General features: G+C 46.6%; 2 protein-coding genes across 4 annotated transcripts in view; one reads left to right on the plus strand and one right to left on the minus strand.

Annotated features, from left to right (window-relative positions):
* Positions 1–25,000, plus strand: part of LOC139561273 (pyruvate carboxylase, mitochondrial-like) — a 516,102-nt gene that overhangs the window by 285,843 nt on the left and 205,259 nt on the right. The window lies entirely within an intron of this gene.
* Positions 1–25,000, minus strand: part of LOC139561235 (leucine-rich repeat and fibronectin type-III domain-containing protein 4-like) — a 54,308-nt gene that overhangs the window by 7,948 nt on the left and 21,360 nt on the right. Inside the window, exons 3-6 of the mRNA XM_071378206.1 lie at positions 19,580–20,408; positions 12,776–12,946; positions 12,065–12,226; positions 8,859–9,542 (exon numbers count right to left, since the gene is read on the minus strand). Coding sequence (XP_071234307.1) covers positions 8,859–9,542; positions 12,065–12,226; positions 12,776–12,946; positions 19,580–20,382 — 1,820 coding nt within the window. The 5' untranslated portion in view covers positions 20,383–20,408. The remainder of the gene's footprint in view (positions 1–8,858; positions 9,543–12,064; positions 12,227–12,775; positions 12,947–19,579; positions 20,409–25,000) is intronic.

Consider the following 25,000-nt stretch of genomic DNA (forward strand, 5'->3'; position numbering starts at 1 on the left):
ATACCCATAACATGATGCAGCCACCAATATGCTTGAAGATATGTAGAGTGGTACTCAGTAATATGTTGTATTGGATTTGTCACATCCTTTGCAGTATTTTTTTGCAGTATTACTTTAGTGTCTTGTTGCAAACAGGATGAATGTTTTGGAATATTTTTATTCCTGTACAAGCTTCCTTGTTTTCACTCTGTCAATTAGGTTAGTATTGCGGAGTAACTACAGTGTTGTAAATACTATGTAGATACTACATCCTCAGTTCGCAGCTATTAAACCCTGTTACTATTTTAGGGTCACCGTTGGTCTCATGGTGAAATCCCTGAGCGGTTTCCTTCCACTTCGGCAACTAAGTTAGGAAGGACGCCTGTATCTTTGCAGACTCCTTGTATTGATACGCCATCCAAAGTGTAATTAATAACTTCACCATATTCAATGTCTGTTTTTTTTTTACATTGTTTTTAACCCATCTACCACTAAGTACCCTTCTTTGCGAGGTATTGGGAAAACCTCCCTGGTCTTTGTGCTTGAATCTGTGTTTGAAATTCACTGCTCGACTGCGGGACCTTACAGATAATTGTGTGTGTGTGGGTACAGAGATGAGGTATTCATTTAAAAACCAGGTCAAACACTATTATTGAACACAGAGTGAGTCCATGCAACTTATTATGTGACTCGTTAAACACATTGCTACTCCTGAACTTATTTAGGGTTGCCATAACAACGGGGTTGAGTACTTTATTGACTCAAGACATTTTAGCTTTTCAATGTTTAAGTAATTTGTAAAGATTTTTTGAAAAGCATAATTCCACTTTGACATTATGGGGTATTGTGAAGTAGCCCAGTGACACAAAACGGCTGTGTGTGAGTAGGTGTGTGTGAGTACTTTCTGAAGATACTGCATACGTAATATATACTCACTCGTATGTAGTATGCTTATATGACGGATATCCATCGGCTTATATGTTACACATTCTATAATATGTCACTTCTCAATTCAATTGGAAAATGGATGATTTGCGTTTTTGAAAAGGCAGCTGTGTGTCTTACAACGGCTCTGGTATTGACTCCAGGCTGTCACCATGGATGCATCCCTATGGCAACCTATCCCCTATGGGTCCTGGTCGACAGGAGTACCGTAGTGTACCGTTTAGAGCTCAGCCTTTCCCCTGGGGGCAGGTTGATTTGGAACTCAGCCTTTCCCCAGGGCAGGTTGATTTGGAACTCAGCCTTTCCCCTGGGGCAGGTTGATTTGGAACTCAGCCTTTCCCCTGGGGCAGGTTGATTTGGAACTCAGCCTTTCACTGGGGCAGGTTGATTTGGAACTCAGCCTTTCACTGGGGCAGGTTGATTTGGAACTCAGCCTTTTACTGGGGCAGGTTGATTTGGAACTCAGCCTTTCCCCGGGGCAGGTTGATTTGGAACTCAGCCTTTCCCTGGGGCAGATTGATTTGGATCTCAGCCTTTCCCCGGGGCAGGTTGATTTGGAACTCAGCCTTCCCCTGGGGCAGATTGATTTGGATCTCAGCCTTTCCCCGGGGCAGGTTGATTTTGGAACTCAGCCTTTCCCTGGGGCAGGTTGATTTGGAACTCAGCCTTTCCCTGGGGCAGATTGATTTGGAACTCAGCCTTTCCCCGGGGCAGGTTGAGTTGATTTGGAACTCAGCCTTTCCCTGTGGCAGATTGATTTGGAACTCAGCCTTTCCCCTGGGGCGGGTTGATTTGGAACTCAGCCTTTCCCCTGGGGCAGGTTGATTTGGAACTCAGCCTTTCTCTGGGGCAGGTTGATTTGGAACTCAGCCTTTCCCCGGGGCAGGTTGAGTTGATTTGGAACTCAGCCTTTCCCTGGGGCAGATTGATTTGGAACTCAGCCTTTCACTGGGGCAGATTGATTTGGAACTCAGCCTTTTCCTGTTGTAGATTGATTTGGAACTCAGCCTTTCCCTGTGGTAGATTGATGTTTATTTTGATGCATCTTGTCCTGGAGGCAGAACTAGGCAGTTTCTTCTAGATGGGACTTCTGAAAAGTTACAATTGTCTATATTGTAATAAATGTATGAAAACAAATATTAGTTTTTTGGTCTGAATTTAAGGTTAGGGTTAGCCATTAGGGTTATCAGTGTGGTTAAGGTCAGGTTTAAATGTGGCAGCTAGTGACCACTCTGTAGATTGGCATCAAGGGCAAGATTCATCAAAATGAATGTTAATCTGCTTCACTGGGACCTTGAGATTTATCAAATCCTACTTCAGTCGCAGTACAAAATGACCACCCCCTCCTCCCTCTGTTTCTTCATCCCTCCTTTCTCCTTCCCCTTCGTTTATGATTGGATTTTCCTTTTTACAGCTTGATCACTCAATACAGTATCATTAAATTCATCACAGCTCTCTGCGTCTCCCTCGCTCTCTCTTTTTCAATGTCATCCCTCCTTTTCTCCCTCTCCGTCTCCCTCGCTCTCTATTTTTTCAATGTCATCCCTTCTTTTGTCCCTCTCCGTCTCCCTCGCTCTCTATTTTTCAATGTCATCCCTTCTTTTCTCCCTCTCCGTCTCCCTCGCTCTCTATTTTTTAATGTCACGAGTCTCTCACTTAATTTTCAATCTCTCTACATTGTTTTACCTCTCTCTCTCTCTAGTCCCACCCATCGTTCACACCCTCTTATGCGTTAGCCCCACCCATCGTTCACACCCTCTTATGCGTTAGCCCCACCCATCGTTCATACCCTCTTATGCGTTAGCCCCACCCATCGTTCACACCCTCTTATGCGTTAAACCTACTGGAGAGCTTCTCCTTTGTCTACACCCATTCAGTCTTAGCCCCACCCATCTCGTTCAGGATTCACATGTGAGGTCATGTACTAAACATCCAAAGATTTCCAGACTAAAGGCTGGTTCATACTACGTCTACAGACATAGACAGTTGTCTCAGTGACATCATGAACATTCTGTTGTTGTCTGACATCATAATGACAGGCTGAATGACATCAGCAGCCTGGTGGTCCAAATTAACCAATAAACTCATCTGTTTAAAAATGTATTTAGTCAATCTAGAAAACCAGGTAACTAAAACGAACTTTCTAAACAATGTTTTGGATCGTTTTTAGCCTGTTAGCGAACTACTGTAGCTAATGTTAAGTTACCCGGTTAACCAGTTCAAATAAAGACCATATCATATAGTCGACAACATCTTCACTTTAGTTTTTTTTGTCTTCATTATTACAGGAAAATAAACTCACAACAAGATCAATATTTACAAGTTATTGGCTAATTACAGAAAATAGCTTACGGTTGTGAGTGTGACTAAATAAAAGCAGGGCATTCTACCTGATATTTGTAGAACTTGGACACTGTCTCGTTGGACTAATGTTATATCCTTATTTGACTTTGGTGCAGGTCATGTTGTTCCTCACATTACCGTCTCTGGTAAACACACACACTATATCAAACAAAACCAACGTTTGTTTGTCACATGAACAGGACACAGAAGGTGTAAACGGTACAGTGAAATGGGTACTTGCACAGTGGAGGGTTTTGTTTGGACATGTAGCTAGCTAAAGATTGAACCATAATCCAAACTCATTAACATCTACTACCCTGCATGAAGCTGTAGCTAAAGCTAACCAACCAGGTTCAATGTTAGCTAGCTAACATTAGGCTATAACTAGCAATGCAAATGGCTCTGAGATAAGAATAATATTACTACACAGATCATACACGTAACGTTAGCTAGCGAGCCAGCCAGCTAACGTTAGCTAGGGAGCCAGCCAGCTAATGTTAGCTAGGGAGCCAGCCATCTAACGCTAGCTAGGGAGTCAGCCAGCTAACGTTAGCTAGGGAGCCAGCCAGCTAACGTTAGCTAGGGAGCCAGCCAGCTAACGTTAGCTAGGGAGCCAGCCAGCTAACGTTAGCTAGGGAGCCAGCCAGCTAACATTAGCTAGGGAGCCAGCCAGCTAACGTTAGCTAGGGAGACAGCCAGCTAACGTTAGCTAGGGAGCCAGCCAGCTAACGTTAGCTAGGGAGACAGCCATCTAACGCTAGCTAGGGAGCCAGCCAGCTAACATTAGCTAGGGAGCCAGCCAGCTAACATTAGCTAGGGAGCCAGCCAGCTAACGCTAGCTAGGGAGCCATCCAGCTAACATTAGCTAGGGAGCCAGCCAGCTAACATTAGCTAGGGAGCCAGCCAGCTAACATTAGCTAGGGAGCCAGCCAGCTAACGTTAGCTAGGGAGACAGCCAGCTAACATTAGCTAGGGAGCCAGCCAGCTAACGTTAGCTAGGGAGCCAGCCAGCTAACGTTAGCTAGGGAGACAGCCATCTAACGCTAGCTAGGGAGCCAGCCAGCTAACATTAGCTAGGGAGCCAGCCAGCTAACATTAGCTAGGGAGCCAGCCAGCTAACGCTAGCTAGGGAGCCATCCAGCTAACATTAGCTAGGGAGCCAGCCAGCTAACATTAGCTAGGGAGCCAGCCAGCTAACATTAGCTAGGGAGCCAGCCAGCTAACATTAGCTAGGGAGCCAGCCAGCTAACATTAGCTAGGGAGCCAGCCAGCTAACATTAGCTAGGGAGCAAGCCAGCTAACGTTAGCTAGGGAGCCAGCCAGCTAACATTAGCTAGGGAGCAAGCCAGCTAACGTTAGCTAGGGAGCCAGCCAGCTAACATTAGCTAGGGAGCCAGCCAGCTAACGTTAGCTAGGGAGCCAGCCAGCTAACGTTAGCTAGGGAGCCAGCCAGCTAACATTAGCTAGGGAGCCAGCCAGCTAACATTAGCTAGGGAGCCAGCCAGCTAACGTTAGCTAGTTAAACCAAATTAGAAACGTGTGATATGTAGCTAGCTATATATTACTACACAGATTATAAACGTAAATGCCTCTCATGTTAAGGAGTGACGCGCGACATAGTTTCCAGAAACGAGTCACATATATGTTTTACTTGTACACTATATAGACAAAAGTATGTGTGTAACAGTATAATTTTAGACCGTCCCCTCGCCCCGACCCGGGCGCGAACCAGGGACCTTCTGGACACATCAACAACAGTCACCCACGAAGCGTCGTTACCCATCGCTCCACAAAAGCCGCGGCCCTTGCAGAGCAAGGGGAACCACTACTTCTAGGTTTCAGAGCAAGTGACGTAACTGATTGAAACGCTATTAGCGCGTACCCGCTAACTAGCTAGCCATTTCACATCCGTTACATGTGGACAAGTCTGGGTTTAGCGGATCCGAGAGAATGCTACCTGCCCGAGTGCATTGTGCCAACTGTAAAGTTTGGTGGAGGAAGAATAATGGTCTGGGCTGTTTTTCATGGTTCGGGCTACGTCCCTAAGTTCCAACTTAACGCTACAGCATGCAATGACATTCTAGACAATTCTGTGCTTCCAATTTTGTGGCAACAGTTTGGGGAAGGCCCTATCCTATTTCAGCATGACAATGCCCCCGTGCACAAAGCGAGGTCCTTACAGAAATAGTTTGTCAAGAAGAACTTGACTGGCCTGCACAGAGCCCTGACCTCAACCCCATCGAACACCTTTGGGATGAATTGGACGGCCGATTGCGAGCCAGGCCTAATCTCCCAACATCAGTGCCCGACCTCACTAATGCTCTTGTGGCTGAATGGAAGAAAGTCCCCGCAACAATGTTCCAACATATAGTAGAAAGCCTTCCCAGAAGAGTGGAGGCTGATATAGCAGCAAAGGGGGGAACCAACTACATATTAATGCCCATGATTTTGGAATGAGATATTCGACCAGGAATATTTGGATCCAGGCTGGTAACACAGAGACGGTTAATTATTAGAACCCTAGAGAAATAAAGAAAACGAGAGATCAAAAGGAAGGAGGTTAAAGGAAAGAAGAAGAGGACACTCTTAGAAAAAAGTGTTCCAAAAGGGTTCTTCGGCTGTCCCCGTAGGAGAACCTTTTTGGTTCCAGGTAAAAACCCTTTTTTGGTCCAGGTAGACCCCTTTTGGGTTCCATGTAGAACCCTCTGTAGAAAGGATCAGGGTTCTCCTATGGGGACAGCCGAATAAGCCATTTAGGTTCTAAACTCAGCAAAAAAAGAAACATCCCTTTTTCAGGACCCTGTCTTTCAAAGATAATTCGTAAGAATCCAAATAACTCCACAGATCTTCATTGTAAAGGGTTTAAACACTGTTTCCCCATGCTTGTTCAATGAACCATAAACAGTTAATGAACATGCATCTGTGGAACGGTCGTTAAGACACTAACAGCTTACAGACGGTAGGCAATTAAGGTCACAGTTATGAAAACTTAGGACACTAAAGAGGCATTTCTACTGACTCTGAAAAACACCAAAAGGAAGATGCCCAGGGTCCCTGCTCATCTGCGTGAACGTGCCTTAGGCATGTTGCAAGGAGGCATGAGGACTGCAGATGTGGCCAGGGCAATAAATTGCAATGTCTGTACTGTGAGACGCCTAAGACAGCGCTACAGGGAGACAGGACGGACAGCTGATTGTCCTCGCAGTGGCAGACCACGTGTAACAACACCTGTACAGGATCGGTACATCCGAACATCACACCTGCGGGACAGGTACAGGATGGCAACAACACCTGCCCGAGTTACACCAGGAACGCACAACCCCGCCATCAGTGCTCAGACTTTCCGCAATAGGCTGAGAGAGGTTGGACTGAGGGCTTGTAGGCCTGTTGTAAGGCAGGTCCTCACCAGACATCACAGGCAACAATGTCGCCTATGGGCACAAACCCACCGTCGCTGAACCAGACAGGACTGGCAAAAAGTGCTCTTCACTGACGAGTCAAGGTTTTGTCTCACCAGGGGTGATGGTCGGATTCGCGTTTATCATCGAAGGAATGAGCATTACACCGAGGCCTGTACTCTGGAGCGGGATCGATTTAGAGGTGGAGGGTCCGTCATGGTCTGGGGCGGTGTGTCACAGCATCATCGGACTGAGCTTGTTGTCATTGCAAGCAAACTCAACGCTGTGCGTTACAGGGAAGACATCCTCCTCCCTCATGTGGTACCCTTCCTGCAGGCTCATCCTGACATGACCCTCCAGCATGACAATGCCACCAGCCATACTGCTCGTTCTGTGCGTGATTTCCTGCAAAACAGGAATGTCAGTGTTCTGCCATGGCCAGCGAAGAGCCCGGATCTCAATCCCATTGAGCACGTCTGGGACCTGTTGGATCGGAGGGTGAGGGCTAGGGCCATTCCCCCCAGAAATGTCCGGGAACTTGCAGGTGCCTTGGTGGAAGAGTGGGGTAACATCTCACAGCAAGAACTGGCAAATCTGGTGCAGTCCATGAGGAGGAGATGCACTGCAGTACTTAATGCAGCTGGTGGCCACACCAGATACTGGCTGTTACTTTTGATTTTGACCCCCCCCCCCCCTTTGTTCAGGGACACATTATTCAATTTCTGTTAGTCATGTCTGTGGAACTTGTTCAGTTTATGTCTCAGTTGTTGAATCTTGTTATGTTCATACACATATTTACACATGTTAAGTTTGCTGAAAATAAACGCAGTTGACAGTGAGTTTAGATAGCACCTTCAAAGAGTCTCTTCATCTCCTCATCACTGTCTTCACCCCCCTTTATTTCTCTGTTCATTATATTATTTCATTCTCTGACTGCAATGCCTAACTCCATAAATGATAGAGGGCAGGAGAAACAGAGGATAGGAGAGAGAGAGAGAGAGAGAGAGAGTGAGTGAGTGAGTGAGTGAGTGAGTGAGTGAGTGAGTGAGTGAGTGAGTGAGTGAGTGAGTGAGTGAGTGAGTGAGTGAGTGAGTGAGTGAGTGAGTGAGAGAAAGGTAAGAGAGAACATGGCAGTTACTTCTTCTTATATCTATACCATTGTTCATTCTCTCTCTATTCCCTCCTCTATCTCTCATCTCTCTTCCCACCTGACCTCCCTCCCCCTCCCCCTCCCTTTCTCTCTCTCTATCTCACTATTCTCCCTCCCTCCCTCTATCTCCAAGGTGTATCTCTCTCTCTCTCTCTCTCTCTCTCTCTCTCTCTCTCTCTCTCTCTCTCTCTCTCTCTCTCTCTCTCTCTCTCTATTCTCCATCCCTCCCTCTATCTCCCAAGTGTATCTGTCTCTCTGATAGGTTGTAACATAATATGTATTGACTCTGTAGTTTAAACCCATCCTTCAGACTCCATTACCCATAGTCCCTTGAGGGTCTCCCTGTCAAACTCTCTTCCAAAATCTCTTCCTTCCTTATTCTCTCCACTCCGGCCTCTTTTCTCTCTGTGCCTGTATCCCACATTCGACGTTCTCATAATGTCAGGTGTATGGTTGTATAGAGGTTAGTGATGTCAGGTGTATGGTTGTATAGAGGTTAGTGAGGTCAGGTGTATGGTTGTATAGAGGTTAGTGAGGTCAGGTGTATGGTTGTATAGAGGTTAGTGAGGTCAGGTGTATGGTTGTATAGAGGTTAGTGAGGTCAGGTGTATGGTTGTATAGAGGTTAGTGAGGTCAGGTGTATGGTTTTATAGAAGTTAGTGAGTTCAGGTGTATGGTTGTATAGAGGTCAGGTGTGTGTGGGGTGAACTCAGGTATAATTATAGACTCACCTGTACACCAGCGTCTCGTCAGCTGTACAGGTGAGGGGTAGGTAAATGAGGTGTATAGAGGTCAGGTGTGTGTGGGGTGAACTCAGGTATAATTATAGACTCACCTGTACACCAGCGTCTCGTCAGCTGTACAGGTGAGGGGTAGGTAAATGAGGTGTATAGAGGTCAGGTGTGTGTGGGGTGAACTCCGGTATAATTATAGACTCACCTGTACACCAGCGTCTCGTCAGCTGTACAGGTGAGGGGTAGGTAAATGAGGTGTATAGAGGTCAGGTGTGTGTGGGGTGAACTCAGGTATAATTATAGACTCACCTGTACACCAGCGCCTCGTCGGATGTACAGTTGTACTGTATCTGAAACATCCACACCAGGTAAACTCCAGCCGATCGGCCCAGGTCCCATCTCACCTGGGCTGAGGTAGAAGTGACTCCTTGTATCCCTACAATCCTCTCTCCTTCCTCCATCCTAGTCCCCCCGTCCTCCTCCTCATCCCCCTCTCCCTCTTCTCCTTTCCTCTCCTCCGTTTCTTTCACATTCCCTCCATTTCCACCATTAACTCCGGTATTCCCGCTTTTCCCGGTGGTGATGTCTGAAGAACCCGGAATATTCCCATTAGAATTCCCAGTGTTCCCGGTAACCGTAACATTCCCCGGAACGTTCACATTCCCATTCCGATGCGGCAATGGAACGATCTTTAGATCCACCGTCGCGGTAGCCTCCCCCGCTGCGTTTATCGCTATGCACGTGTACGCTCCGTCGTCCCTAGCAACCGTAACTAAGAGATCCAATGTTCCGTTTCGGTACGATGTCGTGCGGCTGGAATTCGCCACAATCCGATCGCCGGGTGAGACAAAATGGATGACGGGTTCGGGGTCGCCGATGGCTCTGCATTTCAAGGTTGCCCTTTGACCTTCCAGGACCCAGAGCTTGTGGCTGTGTCTGGTGATGAGGGGCGGTTCACAGGTGAACTCGTCCTCAGGGATGGACCAGAAATACCTGGACAGGTGAGATGAAGAGAGAGAGAGGTAAAAGCAAGACAATGTACGAGGTCAGTGCTGAGCAGGTATCTTTTCAATGGGAGCATAAGAAACACAGGATGTTTATCACACGAAAAGACCGTTTCTCAGACGCATCTCAAATAAGTGGACGGCATTAACCTCAAGGTTAGAGAGGTGGGCTGATGACCGGATGGTTGCCTTTGGGGAAATCTGCAGGGAGGCATCCTGCAGCCGAAGGGTTACCGGCCTCAATATCCCCATATCCTACCTGCCACCGTTGAATCAGAGTATTCTACCTACCACTGTTGAATCAGAGTATCCTACATAACACTGTTGAATCAGAGTAAACTACCTACCACTGTTGAATCAGAGTATCCTACCTACCACTGTAGAATCAGAGTATCCTACCTACCACTGTTGAATCAGAGTAAACTACCTACCACTGTTGAATCAGAGTATCCTACCTACCACTGTAGAATCAGAGTATCCTACCTACCGCCGTTGAATCAGAGTATCCTACCTACCACTGTTGAATCAGAGTATCCTACCTACCACTGTTGAATCCACGTAAACTACCTATCGCCGTTGAATCAGAGTATCCTACCTACCACTGTTGAATCAGAGTATCCTACCTACCACTGTTGAATCAGAGTATCCTACCTACCACTGTTGAATCAGAGTATCCTACCTACCACTGTTGAATCAGAATATCCTACCTACCACTGTAGAATCAGAGTATCCTACCTACCACTGTAGAATCAGAGTATCCTACCTACCACTGTTGAATCAGAGTAAACTACCTACCACTGTTGAATCAGAGTATCCTACCTACCACTGTTGAATCATAGTATCCTACCTACCACTGTTGAATCAGAGTATCCTACCTACCACTGTTGAATCATAGTATCCTACCTACCACTGTTGAATCAGAGTATCCTACCTACCACTGTTGAATCAGAGTATCCTACCTACCACTGTTGAATCATAGTATCCTACCTACCACTGTTGAATCAGAGTATCCTACCTACCACTGTTGAATCAGAGTATCCTACCTACCACTGTTGAATCAGAGTATCCTACCTACCACTGTTGAATCAGAGTATCCTACCTACCACTGTTGAATCAGAGTATCCTACCTACCACTGTTGAATCAGAGTATCCTACCTACCACTGTTGAATCAGAGTAAACTACCTACCACTGTTGAATCAGAGTATCCTACCTACCACTGTAGAATCAGAGTATCCTACCTACCGCCGTTGAATCAGAGTATCCTACCTACCACTGTTGAATCAGAGTATCCTACCTACCACTGTTGAATCCACGTAAACTACCTATCGCCGTTGAATCAGAGTATCCTACCTACCACTGTTGAATCAGAGTATCCTACCTACCACTGTTGAATCAGAGTATCCTACCTACCACTGTTGAATCAGAGTATCCTACCTACCACTGTTGAATCAGAATATCCTACCTACCACTGTAGAATCAGAGTATCCTACCTACCACTGTAGAATCAGAGTATCCTACCTACCACTGTTGAATCAGAGTAAACTACCTACCACTGTTGAATCAGAGTATCCTACCTACCACTGTTGAATCATAGTATCCTACCTACCACTGTTGAATCAGAGTATCCTACCTACCACTGTTGAATCAGAGTATCCTACCTACCACTGTTGAATCAGAGTATCCTACCTACCACTGTTGAATCAGAGTATCCTACCTACCACTGTTGAATCAGAGTATTCTACCTACCACTGTTGAATCAGAGTAAACTACCTACCACTGTTGAATCAGAGTATCCTACCTACCACTGTTGAATCAGAGTAAACTACCTACCACTGTTGAATCAGAGTATCCTACCTACCACTGTTGAATCATAGTATCCTACCTACCACTGTTGAATCAGAGTATCCTACCTACCACTGTTGAATCAGAGTATCCTACCTACCACTGTTGAATCAGAGTATCCTACCTACCACTGTTGAATCAGAGTATCCTACCTACCACTGTTGAATCAGAGTATTCTACCTACCACTGTTGAATCAGAGTAAACTACCTACCACTGTTGAATCAGAGTATCCTACCTGCCACCGTTGAATCAGAGTAAACTACCTACCGCCGTTGAATCAGAGTATCCTACCTACCACTGTTGAATCCACGTAAACTACCTATCGCCGTTGAATCAGAGTATCCTACCTACCACTGTTGAATCAGAGTAAACTACCTACCGCCGTTGAATCAGAGTATCCTACCTACCACTGTTGAATCAGAGTATCCTACCTACCACTGTTGAATCCACGTAAACTACCTATCGCCGTTGAATCAGAGTATCCTACCTACCACTGTTGAATCAGAGTATCCTACCTACCACTGTTGAATCAGAGTATCCTACCTACCACTGTTGAATCAGAGTATCCTAACTACCACCGTTGTATCCAAGTATGCTTTTATTATTATTCAACAATGTCGCGGTATAAGAGTAAAGCGATCATTCATATAATTATTGTCGTGGTTACCTGCCGGCCAGCTGAGGGGGCGTGGCGCATGTCTCCATATCGTCCTCTCGGACCAGCCGCCGTAACCATAGCAACTCACAGTTACAGTGTAGCGGGTTCCCTCCGAAGTTCAGACTGATGACGCTGTTGTAGGGAGTGGGACTGATGGCTCCCGTCTGAGACCTGGGAGAGGAGAGAGAGAACACAATGAATAGATATTCTGTGAGGCTCCATTGGTGGAGTGTTGATTCCCGTTGGAGCCACCGATGCAAGAACGAACGCACTTACTTACTACTGTAAGTCACTTTGGATGAAAGAGATTTGCATAAAAGCGTCTGCTTAATGGCATGTATGAAAATTATACTTTATTAATAATGAATTTGGTTAGAACAGGAGTTTATATTTTTCCCCAATAGCCAGTTTTTCAACCACCTGGTACGGGACTTGAAACAGCAAACTTCCTGTTACCTACCTGGCAAACAGGGGGTCAGGCGGTAGGGTCCTCAGACTGTTGGAGGTCATGTCTGGGCGAGCCAGCTTGAACAGCTCTCTGACCTCTGACCTCTGACCTCCATCTTAGAGCTACGGTATCTACCTAGCTAACATAGGGTGCCGAGCCTCACCTCCAGGCGAGCCAGCTTGAACAGCTCTCTAATTACAGACCCACCTCTCTAACTTGTAGGACAGGCTAGCTGGGTGTTTACGGTATACATTATAATAGTTGTATCTTACCTTGCAAACAGGGGATCAGGTGGCAGGGTCCTCAGCCTGTTGGAGGTCATATCCAGGCGAGCCAGCTTGTACAGTTCTCCAAAGGATCCCTCTGCGATGTGGTCTATCAGGTTATGATCCAGGTTCAGGGTGTGGAGACTGGCCATGTTCTGGATCGACTCCCATGGGACCCTGGGGAGGACATGTTGGGGTTATAACACATCATAAGCACTACATAGTGATGTGGTCTATTAGGTTATGATCCATGTTCAGGGTGTGGAGACTGGCCATGTTCTGGATCGACTCCCATGGAACCCTGGGGAGGACATGTTGGGGTTATAACACATCATAAGCACTACATAGTGATGTGGTCTATCAGGTTATGATCCAGGTTCAGGGTGTGGAGACTGGCCGTGTTCTGGATCGACTCCCATGGGACCCTGGGGAGGACATGTTGGGGTTATAACACATCATAAGCACTACATAGTGATGTGGTCTATCAGGTTATGATCCAGGTTCAGGGTGTGGAGACTGGCCATGTTCTGGATCGACTCCCATGGGACCCTGGGGAGGACATGTTGGGGTTATAACACATCATAAGCACTACATAGTGATGTGGTCTATTAGGTTATGATCCAGGTTCAGGGTGTGGAGACTGGCCATGTTCTGGATCGACTCCCATGGAACCCTGGGGAGGACATGTTGGGGTTATAACACATCATAAGCACTACATAGTGATGTGGTCTATTAGGTTATGATCCAGGTTCAGGGTGTGGAGACTGGCCGTGTTCTGGATCGACTCCCATGGGACCCTGGGGAGGACATGTTGGGGTTATAACACATCATAAGCACTACATAGTGATGTGGTCTATTAGGTTATGATCCAGGTTCAGGGTGTGGAGACTGGCCGTGTTCTGGATCGACTCCCATGGGACCCTACCATAGCAGAGGGAGAGGTTATTAACATTCATATGTTGTTCATAAGCACTACATACATATTCAGGGTGTGGAGACTGGCCGTGTTCTGGATAGACTCTCATGAAACCCTGTGAATGGTCTATAAAAGCCTTATTACCATTCGTATGGTGTTCATAAGCACTACATATCACTACATAAAGGCTAGGTAGAGTCACCAGGTCATGGTGGCGGTTTCACTCCTACATTACCAACGTGACGCCGGCGCATTTGTGCTAGAGGTCTTCACGGGGGCAAGAGACCCGGAAATTCAGAGATCCAACCTTGGACCCGAGTGGTGTCGGGAACATGACGCCGGGAACATAAGGCCGGGAACATGACGCCGGGAACATGACGCCGGGAACATGACGCCGGGAACATGACGCCGGGATATCTCTCTCTCTGGGGATAGTCCTCAGCTTCTCTTCCTTTTTTATCCTTTATTTACATATAGGATATACATATTATTATATTAATATCATACAGTGGACCCCTAAGCCTATAGGCCTATACATGCAATTCCCTGATACATTTAGTGCTCAGCTCTCCGACAGCTCAACCGTGAGCTGGACAATTATTGTTTTCTGAAAATATAAACCAAAGTAAAATCCAATAAAAAAAATAGGTGATGAAGTTTTGAATATGCTTCACATCGAAACAACGAATAATTGTGTAATTTGTTAAAGGCAGTTTTTGACAACACGTAACTATGGATAATTTATCTCTCATTTATTGATTGCAGAGCCCAGTTGGAGGTTTCTCTCTCTGTCTTTCTACTCTTGGATCTGAACGGGTCTCTCGGATCCAAACGGGTCTCTCGGATCCAAACCAGCACGGGTCTGTTTGGGTTTGTTTTTCTACAGGACTTTTCAAAGCGGGTCTGACTGTCCTCGGGTCCATTCGGGAACGGCTCTGCATTTAATATATATATTTTTCTTCATGCGTATCTGGTCTTGTGGGAATGCCATGGATCCATTTGGGAACGGTCCCAACTTTCTGCACCAGTGAAGACCTCTAGTTTGAGCTACAGACTGCTGGGTTGTTGCCAGCATTGGATTTATCTATTTCTTCAGCATCCACTGATATCAACCATTAGTCTGTGTGATTAACGGGACCCAGAGCTAGACCCGTCTATGGAAAGCTGAGACTTTCATGAAACACGCACATCTTCTGCTCTATGGCCTCACAAGCCACGCAGGAGTCGTTAAAAGGATAAGAGTTTATGTTTACATAGACGATCATAGGAAATCCCAGGACATAGTATCTATAATAGTGTAATAAACTCACATATTTGCTGTCATAAACTCCAAACTCCACACAGTGGTCACTGACGAGTCGAATATTGATTTTCCACTGAGCAAACCATTTCTGTAGTAAAAGCATTCTTAGGAATTCATTTCTTTTATCAGGTTTATGTTCTGCTGACCTTGTTTCTCTTAATGAATGGAACAGTTATGTTGTTTTCTACTTGTAGATCTACTTGTAGTCCTGGTTTTACGGAAAATAACACGATAAGGCTAAATATGTGTGCAGAGCAAGCAGACGAATGAAAGTAGTGAATTTTAACTGTGAGATTTAACGTGTGGAGACTGGTCACGTCCTGAGACTGATATTAACGTGTGGAGACTGGTCACGTCCTGAGACTGATATTAACGTGTGGAGACTGGTCACGTCCAGGGACTGATATTAACGTGTGGAGACTGGTCACGTCCTGGGACTGATATTAACGTGTGGAGACTGGTCACGTCCTGAGACTGATATTAACGTGTGGAGACTGGTCACGTCCTGGGACTGATATTAACGTGTGGAGACTGGTCACGTCCTGAGACTGATATTAACGTGTGGAGACTGGTCACGTCCAGGGACTGATATTAACGTGTGGAGACTGGTCAGGTCCTGGGACTGATATTAACGTGTGGAGACTGGTCACGTCCTGAGACTGATATTAACGTGTGGAGACTGGTCACGTCCTGAGACTGATATTAACGTGTGGAGACTGGTCACATCCTGAGACTGATATTAACATGTGGAGACTGGTCACGTCCTGAGACTGATATTAACGTGTGGAGACTGGTCATGTCCTGGAACTGATATTAACGTGTGGAGACTGGTCAGGTCCTGGGACTGATATTAACGTGTGGAGACTGGTCACGTCCTGAGACTGATATTAACGTGTGGAGACTGGTCACGTCCTGAGACTGATATTAACGTGTGGAGACTGGTCACGTCCTGGGACTGATATTAACGTGTGGAGACTGGTCACGTCCTGAGACTGATATTAACGTGTGGAGACTGGTCACGTCCTGGGACTGATATTAACGTGTGGAGACTGGTCACGTCCTGGGACTGATATTAACGTGTGGAGACTGGTCACGTCCGGGGACTGATATTAACGTGTGGAGACTGGTCACGTCCAGGGACTGATATTAACGTGTGGAGACTGGTCAGGTCCTGGGACTGATATTAACTTGTGGAGACTGGTCACGTCCTGGGACTGATATTAACGTGTGGAGACTGGTCACGTCCAGGGACTGATATTAACGTGTGGAGACTGGTCACGTCCTGAGACTGATATTAACGTGTGGAGACTGGTCACGTCCTGAGACTGATATTAACGTGTGGAGACTGGTCAGGTCCTGGGACTGATATTAACGTGTGGAGACTGGTCACGTCCTGAGACTGATATTAACGTGTGGAGACTGGTCAGGTCCTGAGACTGATATTGACGTGTGGAGACTGGTCACGTCCTGGGACTGATATTAACGTGTGGAGACTGGTCAGGTCCTGAGACTGATATTAACGTGTGGAGACTGGTCACGTCCAGGGACTGATATTAACGTGTGGAGACTGGTCACGTCCTGGGACTGATATTAACGTGTGGAGACTGGTCACGTCCTGAGACTGATATTAACGTGTGGAGACTGGTCACGTCCAGGGACTGATATTAACGTGTGGAGACTGGTCACGTCCTGAGACTGATATTAACGTGTGGAGGCTGGTCACGTCCTGAAACTGATATTAACGTGTGGAGACTGGTCACGTCCTGAGACTGATATTAACGTGTGGAGACTGGTCACGTCCAGGGACTGATATTAACGTGTGGAGACTGGTCATGTCCTGGGACTGATATTAACGTGTGGAGACTGGTCATGTCCTGGGACTGATATTAACGTGTGGAGACTGGTCACGTCCTGAGACTGATATTAACGTGTGGAGACTGGTCACGTCCTGAGACTGATATTAACGTGTGGAGACTGGTCACGTCCTGAGACTGATATTAACGTGTGGAGACTGGTCACGTCCTGAGACTGATATTAACGTGTGGAGACTGGTCACGTCCTGAGACTGATATTAACGTGTGGAGACTGGTCACGTCCAGGGACTGATATTAACGTGTGGAGACTGGTCACGTCCTGGGACTGATATTAACGTGTGGAGACTGGTCACGTCCTGAGACTGATATTAACGTGTGGAGACTGGTCACGTCCTGGGACTGATATTAACGTGTGGAGACTGGTCACGTCCTGAGACTGATATTAACGTGTGGAGACTGGTCACGTCCAGGGACTGATATTAACGTGTGGAGACTGGTCACGTCCTGGGACTGATATTAACGTGTGGAGACTGGTCACGTCCTGAGACTGATATTAACGTGTGGAGACTGGTCACGTCCTGAGACTGATATTAACGTGTGGAGACTGGTCACGTCCTGAGACTGATATTAACGTGTGGAGACTGGTCACGTCCTGAGACTGATATTAACGTGTGGAGACTGGTCATGTCCTGGGACTGATATTAACGTGTGGAGACTGGTCAGGTCCTGGGACTGATATTAACGTGTGGAGACTGGTCACGTCCTGAGACTGATATTAACGTGTGGAGACTGGTCACGTCCTGAGACTGATATTAACGTGTGGAGACTGGTCACGTCCTGGGACTGATATTAACATGTGGAGACTGGTCACGTCCTGAGACTGATATTAACGTGTGGAGACTGGTCACGTCCTGGGACTGATATTAACGTGTGGAGACTGGTCACGTCCTGAGACTGATATTAACGTGTGGAGACTGGTCACGTCCTGGGACTGATATTAACGTGTGGAGGCTGGTCACGTCCTGAGACTGATATTAACGTGTGGAGACTGGTCACGTCCTGAGACTGATATTAACGTGTGGAGACTGGTCACGTCCTGGGACTGATATTAACGTGTGGAGACTGGTCAGGTCCTGAGACTGATATTAACGTGTGGAGACTGGTCACATCCAGGGACTGATATTAACGTGTGGAGACTGGTCACGTCCTGAGACTGATATTAACGTGTGGAGACTGGTCACGTCCTGGGACTGATATTAACGTGTGGAGACTGGTCACGTCCTGAGACTGATATTAACGTGTGGAGACTGGTCACGTCCTGAGACTGATATTAACGTGTGGAGACTGGTCACGTCCTGAGACTGATATTAACGTGTGGAGACTGGTCACGTCCTGAGACTGATATTAACGTGTGGAGACTGGTCAGGTCCTGAGACTGATATTAACGTGTGGAGACTGGTCACGTCCTGAGACTGATATTAACGTGTGGAGACTGGTCACGTCCTGAGACTGATATTAACGTGTGGAGACTGGTCAAGTCCTGGGACTGATATTAACGTGTGGAGACTGGTCACGTCCTGAGACTGATATTAACGTGTGGAGACTGGTCACGTCCTGAGACTGATATTAACGTGTGGAGACTGGTCACGTCCTGAGACTGATATTAACGTGTGGAGACTGGTCACGTCCTGAGACTGATATTAACGTGTGGAGACTGGTCACGTCCTGAGACTGATATTAACGTGTGGAGACTGGTCACGTCCTGGGACTGATATTAACGTGTGGAGACTGGTCACGTCCTGAGAGTGATATTAACGTGTGGAGACTGGTCACGTCCTGAGACTGATATTAACGTGTGGAGACTGGTCACGTCCTGAGACTGATATTAACGTGTGGAGACTGGTCATGTCCTGAGACTGATATTAACGTGTGGAGACTGGTCACGTCCTGAGACTGATATTAACGTGTGGAGACTGGTCACGTCCTGAGACTGATATTAACGTGTGGAGACTGGTCACGTCCTGAGACTGATATTAACGTGTGGAGACTGGTCACGTCCTGAGACTGATATTAACGTGTGGAGACTGGTCACGTCCTGAGACTGATATTAACGTGTGGAGACTGGTCACATCCTCCAGACTGATATTAACGTGTGGAGACTGGTCACGTCCTGGGACTGATATTAACGTGTGGAGACTGGTCACGTCCTGAGAGTGATATTAACGTGTGGAGACTGGTCACGTCCTGGGACTGATATTAACGTGTGGAGACTGGTCACGTCCAGGGACTGATATTAACGTGTGGAGACTGGTCACGTCCTGGGACTGATATTAACGTGTGGAGACTGGTCACGTCCTGGGACTGATATTAACGTGTGGAGACTGGTCACGTCCTGAGACTGATATTAACGTGTGGAGACTGGTCACGTCCTGAGACTGATATTAACTGGTTCTGGTCAGGGACACTGACCAGAACAGAAGCTGGGACACTGACCAGAATAGAATTGGGACACTAACCAGAACAGAAGCTGAGACACTGACCAGAACAGGAGCTGGATCACTGACCAGAACAGAAGCTGAGACACTGACCAGAACAGGAGCTGGATCACTGACCAGAACAGAAGCTGAGACACTGACCAGAACAGAAGCAGGGACACTGACCAGAACAGAAGCTGGGACACTGACCAGAACAGAAGCAGGGACACTGACCAGAACAGAAGCAGGGACACTGACCAGAACAGAAGCAGGGACACTGACCAGAACAGAAGCAATACTGACCTTCGGAGGTTGTTGTATGAGATATCCAGGTCCTCCAGCGTCAGCAGGAAATCATCGAACGCTTCCGCCGACACCCTCGTCAGCTGGTTACCGTTGACGATGAGGTGTTGTAGATTAACCATTCCCACAAGGTCTCTTGGCCCCAGCGTCGTCAAGCGGTTACCGTCCAAATGCAAACTTCGCAAGCTCTCTAGATCGGAGAACGCCATTGGTCGGATGGAGTGGATAGTGTTCCGGGACAGAGTCAAATCAACCAATCCGGTCATGTTGGCAAAGTCCGACCCGCCTACTTCCGTGAGGTAGTTATCAGCCAATCGGAGCTCGACAGTTCGCCGATCGACATTCGGTGGAACGAATAGGAGGCCTTTATCTGCACAGAGCGTGCTCAGAGAGTCTGACAGGTTCCGACAGACGCAGTGGAATGGACACACCGCAACCACGTCCCACATCTCCCCTGCACCAATCAGAGAGGGCAACAGGCAGCAGCATGTGACCAGTGTCAGCCAATGGAAGGCCGGAAAAGCAGGAGATGGGCCAGGGGTGGGGCAGACACAGCGAATAAGATGCGAGGGAAGAGTAGGGTTGGGAGGGGTTTCCGGGGAACAGCGAATGAGATGCGAGGAGAATGATTGAGGAAGGGATTGGGGAAGTCTTTCACTGTCATTCTGAAGTGTGATTGAAGGAGTGATGGAGGGATGGACAGAGGAGAGGATGGAATGTTCTGCCCTTCTCTGTGGGTGTAGGTGTGTGTGGGGCGATGGGTGTCGTCTTCGGGTGGGGTGGTGGGGTGGGGGGTCTGGCATGATAATATTGAGAATTATCCACAGACCTAAGAGAGTGAGAGAGAAACAGAGCGACAGAAAGACAGAGAGAGAGAGACAGACAGAGAGAGAGAGAGACAGACAGAGAGAGAGAAAGACAGAGACAGAGAGAGAGAGAGAGAGAGAGAGAGAGAGAGAGAGAGAGAGAGAGAGAGAGAGAGAGAGAGACAGAGAGAGAGAAAGAGAGAGAGAGAGAGAGAGAGAGAGAGAGAGAGAGAGAGAGAGAGAGAGAGAGAGAGAGAGAGAGAGAGAGAGAGAGAGAGAGAGAGAGAGAGAGAGAGAGAGAGAGAGAGAGAGAGAGAGAGAGAGAGAGAGAGAATGGGGGAGAGAAAAGATAACTATTACAGATAAATTTTGCACATTATTTGGATAGTATTAGGAGTGTATTTGTGCCTACAGTTGAAGTCGGAAGTTTACATACACCTTAGCCAAATACATTTCAATTCAGTTTTTCTGTCACGTTCTGACCTTAGTTCCTTTGTTTTGTCTTTTGTTTTAGTTGGTCAGGGCGTGAGTTGGGTGGGTAATCTATGTTTTCTATTTCTGTGTTGGTTTTCTGTGTTTGGCCTGATATGGTTCTCAATCAGAGGCAGCTGTCAATCGTTGTCCCTGATTGGGAACCATATTTAGGTAGCCTGTTTTCTGTTGGGTTTTGTGGGTGGTTGTTTTCAGTCTTTGTGTGTCTGCGCCAGATAGAACTGTTTCGGTTTTCACTTTGTTGTTTTTGTATTTTGAGTTGTTCACTTCCATTAAACAATTACCACGCTTCGCATTGGTCCTCCGATCCCTCAAACTTCTCCTCAGACGAGGAGGAGGACGACAGCCGTTACATTTTCACAATTACTAGGTAGATGAGAATACCAACGGGCTCCGGACCTGGTAGGGTAAGAGTACAGTTGAAGTCAGAAGTTTACATACACCTTAGCCAAATACATTTAAACTCAGTTTTTCACAGTTCCTGACATTTAATGCCCATAAAAAATGCCCTGTTTTAGGTCAGTTAGGACCACCACATTATTTTAAGAATGTGAAATGTCAGAATAATAGTAGAGAGAATGTTTTATTTCAGCTTCTCAGTTAGTATTTGGTAGCATTGCCTTTAAATTGTTTCACTTGGGTCAAACGTTTAGGGTTGCCTTCCACAAGCTTCCCACAATAAGTTGGGTGAATTTTGACCCATTCCTCCTGACAGAGGTGGTGTAACTGAGTCAGGTTTGTAGACCTCCTTGCTCGCACACGCTTTTTCAGTTCTGCCCACAAATTTTCTATAGAATTGAGGTCAGGGCTTTGTGATTGCCACTCCAATACCTTGACTTTGTTGTCCTTAAGCCATTTTGCCACAACTTTGGAAGTATGCTTGGGGTCATTGTCCATTTGGAAGACCCATTTGCGACCAAGCTTTAACTTCCTGACTGATGTCTTGAGATGTTGCTTCAATATATCCACATAATTTCCCTCATGATGCCATCTATTTTGTGAAGTGCACCAGTCCCTCCTGCAGAAAAGCACCCCCACAACATGATGCTGCCACCAACGTGCTTCACAGTTTGGATGGTGTTCTTCGGCTTGCAAGCCTCCCCCTTTTTTCCTCCAAACATAACGATGGTCATTATGGCCAAACAGTTCTATTTTTGTTTCATCAGACCAGAGGACATTTCTCCAAAAAGTGAGATCTTTGTCCCCATGTGCAGTTGCAAACCGTAGTCTGGCTTTTTTATGCCGGTTTTGGAGCAGTGGATTATTCCTTGCTGAGCGGCCTTTCAGGTTATGTTGATATAGGACTCGTTTTAATGTGGATATAGATACTTTTGTACCTGTTTCCTCCAGCATCTTCACAAGGTCCTTTGCTGTTGTTCTGGTACTTTTCGCACCAAAGTACGTTAATCTCTAGGAGACAGAACGCATCTCCTTCCTGAGTGGTATGACGGCTGTGTGGTCCCATGGTGTTTATACTTGCGTACTATTGTTTGTACAGATGAACGTGGTGCCTTCAGGTGTTTAGACCTGTGGAGGTCTACAATATGTTTTTCTGAGGTCTTGGCTGATTTCTTTTGATTTTCCCATGATGTCAAGCAAAGAGGCACTGAGTTTGAAGGTAGGCCTTGAAATACATCCACATGTACACTTCCACTTGACTCAAATTATGTCAATTAGCCTATCAGAAGCTTCTAAAGCCATGACATCATTTTCTGGAATTTTCCAAGCTGTTTAAAGGCACAGTCAATTTAATCTATGTAAACTTCTGACCCACTGGAATTGTGATACAGTGAAATAATCTGTCTGTTAACAATTGTTGGAGAAATGACTTGTGTCATGCACAAAGTAGATGTCCTAGCCGACTTGCCAAAAACTATAGTTTGTTGACCAGAAATTTGTTGAGTGGTTGAAAAACAAGTTTTAATGACTCCAACCTAAGTGTATGTAAACTTCCGACTTCAAATGACTTCAACAAGGCTGTATGTGTGTAACCAGACTGTGTGTGTAACCAGACTGTGTGTGTGTGTGTGTGTATGTGTGTGTGTGTGTGTGTGTGTGTGTGTGTGTGTGTGTGTGTGTGTGTGTGTGTGTGTGTGTGTGTGTGTGTGTGTGTGTGTGTGTGTGTGTGTGTGTGTGTGTGTGTGTATGTGTGTGTGTGTGTGTGTGTGTGTGTGTGTGTGTGTGTGTGTGTGTAACTGTGTTTGTGTAACCAGACTGTGTGTGTAACCAGACTGTGTGTGTGTGTGTGTGTGTGTGTGTGTGTGTGTGTGTGTGTGTGTGTGTGTGTGTGTGTGTGTAACTGTGTTTGTGTAACCAGACTGTGTGTGTGTGTGTGTGTGTGTGTATGTGTGTGTGTGTGTGTGTATGTGTGTAACCAGACTGTGTGTGTGTAACCAGACTGCGTGTGTGTGTGTGTGTGTGTGTGTGTGTGTGTGTGTGTGTGTGTGTGTGTGTGTGTGTGTGTAACCAGACTGTATGTGTGTAACCAGACTGTGTGTGTAACCAGACTGTGTGTGTGTGTGTGTGTGTGTGTGTGTGTGTGTGTGTGTGTGTGTGTGTGTGTGTGTGTGTGTGTGTGTGTGTGTGTTGTGTGTGTGTGTGTAACTGTGTTTGTGTAACCAGACTGTGTGTGTGTAACCAGACTGTGTGTGTGTGTGTGTATGTGTGTGTGTGTGTGTGTGTGTGTGTGTGTGTGTGTGTGTGTGTGTGTGTGTGTGTGTGTGTGTTTGTGTGTGTGTGTAACCAGACTGTGTGTGTAACCAGACTGTGTGTAACCAGACTGTGTGTGTGTGTGTGTGTGTGTGTGTGTGTGTGTGTGTGTGTGTGTGTGTGTGTGTGTGTGTGTGTGTGTGTGTGTGTGTGTGTGTGTGTGTGTGTGTGTGTGTGTGTGTGTGTGTGTGTGTGTGTGTAACCAGACTGTGTGTGTGTGTGTGTGTGTGTGTGTGTGTGTGTGTGTGTGTGTGTGTGTGTGTGTGTGTGTGTGTGTGTGTGTGTGTGTGTGTGTGTGTGTGTGTGTGTAACCAGACTGTGTGTGTGTTCAGTCTTCTCTGAAACATGATAGTCCACTCTGTGTTTTATAGTGCAGAAAATTGCTGCTCACACACACACACACACACACACACACACACACACACACACACACACACACACACACACACACACACACACACACACACACACACACACACACACACACACACACACACACACACTGTGCATCCAACCCATGTATCCACTACTCTACACTACACCTTTATACTGCATAGCAACAGCATCCCAAATACTCCGCTACAGCCTAGCAACAACAACCAAACCCACGTCAAAACATATCACAACACAGCACATGCAATCTCCATAGTAACAGAAGTAAAACAGAGCATTACACCAGGCGTCACGGTAAAACCACAGCAATCTCCATAGCAGCAGTAACTGAGATAGACACAGGGACAGTTCCACAGGGTTGTCACTAGTTACCACAGCCACAAAGTACCCTTAACCGTACTGCTAGTCTTGTGCCCTAACCTTCAGTTATGACCAAAACGCTTTTTGTTTTCAATACTTTTTACAAAATAGCTGTAGGAAACCTTTCCACAGGGCTATGTTCAAATACAAATGGTGACAGAGACACAGTATTTCTCTGTGCAAATGTATCGGTGTCTTTACCAGAGGGAGGGCGAGAGAGAGGATCTATGTGGATCTGTTCCTGTGTCTATACCAGAGAGAGAGAGAGAGAGAGAGGATCTATGTGGATCTGTTCCTGTGTCTATACCAGAGAGAGAGAGAGAGAGAGGATCTATGTGGATCTGTTCCTGTGTCTATACCAGAGAGAGAGAGAGAGGATCTATGTGGATCTGTTCCTGTGTCTATACCAGAGAGAGAGAGAGAGAGGATCTATGTGGATATGTTACTGTGTCTATACCATAGAGAGAGAGAGAGAGAGAGAGAGAGAGAGAGAGAGAGAGAGAGGATCTATGTGGATCTGTTCCTGTGTCTATACCGGAGAGAGAGAGAGAGAGAGAGGATCTATGTGGATCTGTTCCTGTGTCTATACCAGAGAGAGAGAGGATCTATGTGGATCTGTTCCTGTGTCTATACCAGAGAGAGAGAGGATCTATGTGGATCT

Source organism: Salvelinus alpinus, chromosome 31 (genome assembly GCF_045679555.1).
Source record: "Salvelinus alpinus chromosome 31, SLU_Salpinus.1, whole genome shotgun sequence".
In the NCBI taxonomy this organism is placed as follows: domain Eukaryota; kingdom Metazoa; phylum Chordata; class Actinopteri; order Salmoniformes; family Salmonidae; genus Salvelinus; species Salvelinus alpinus.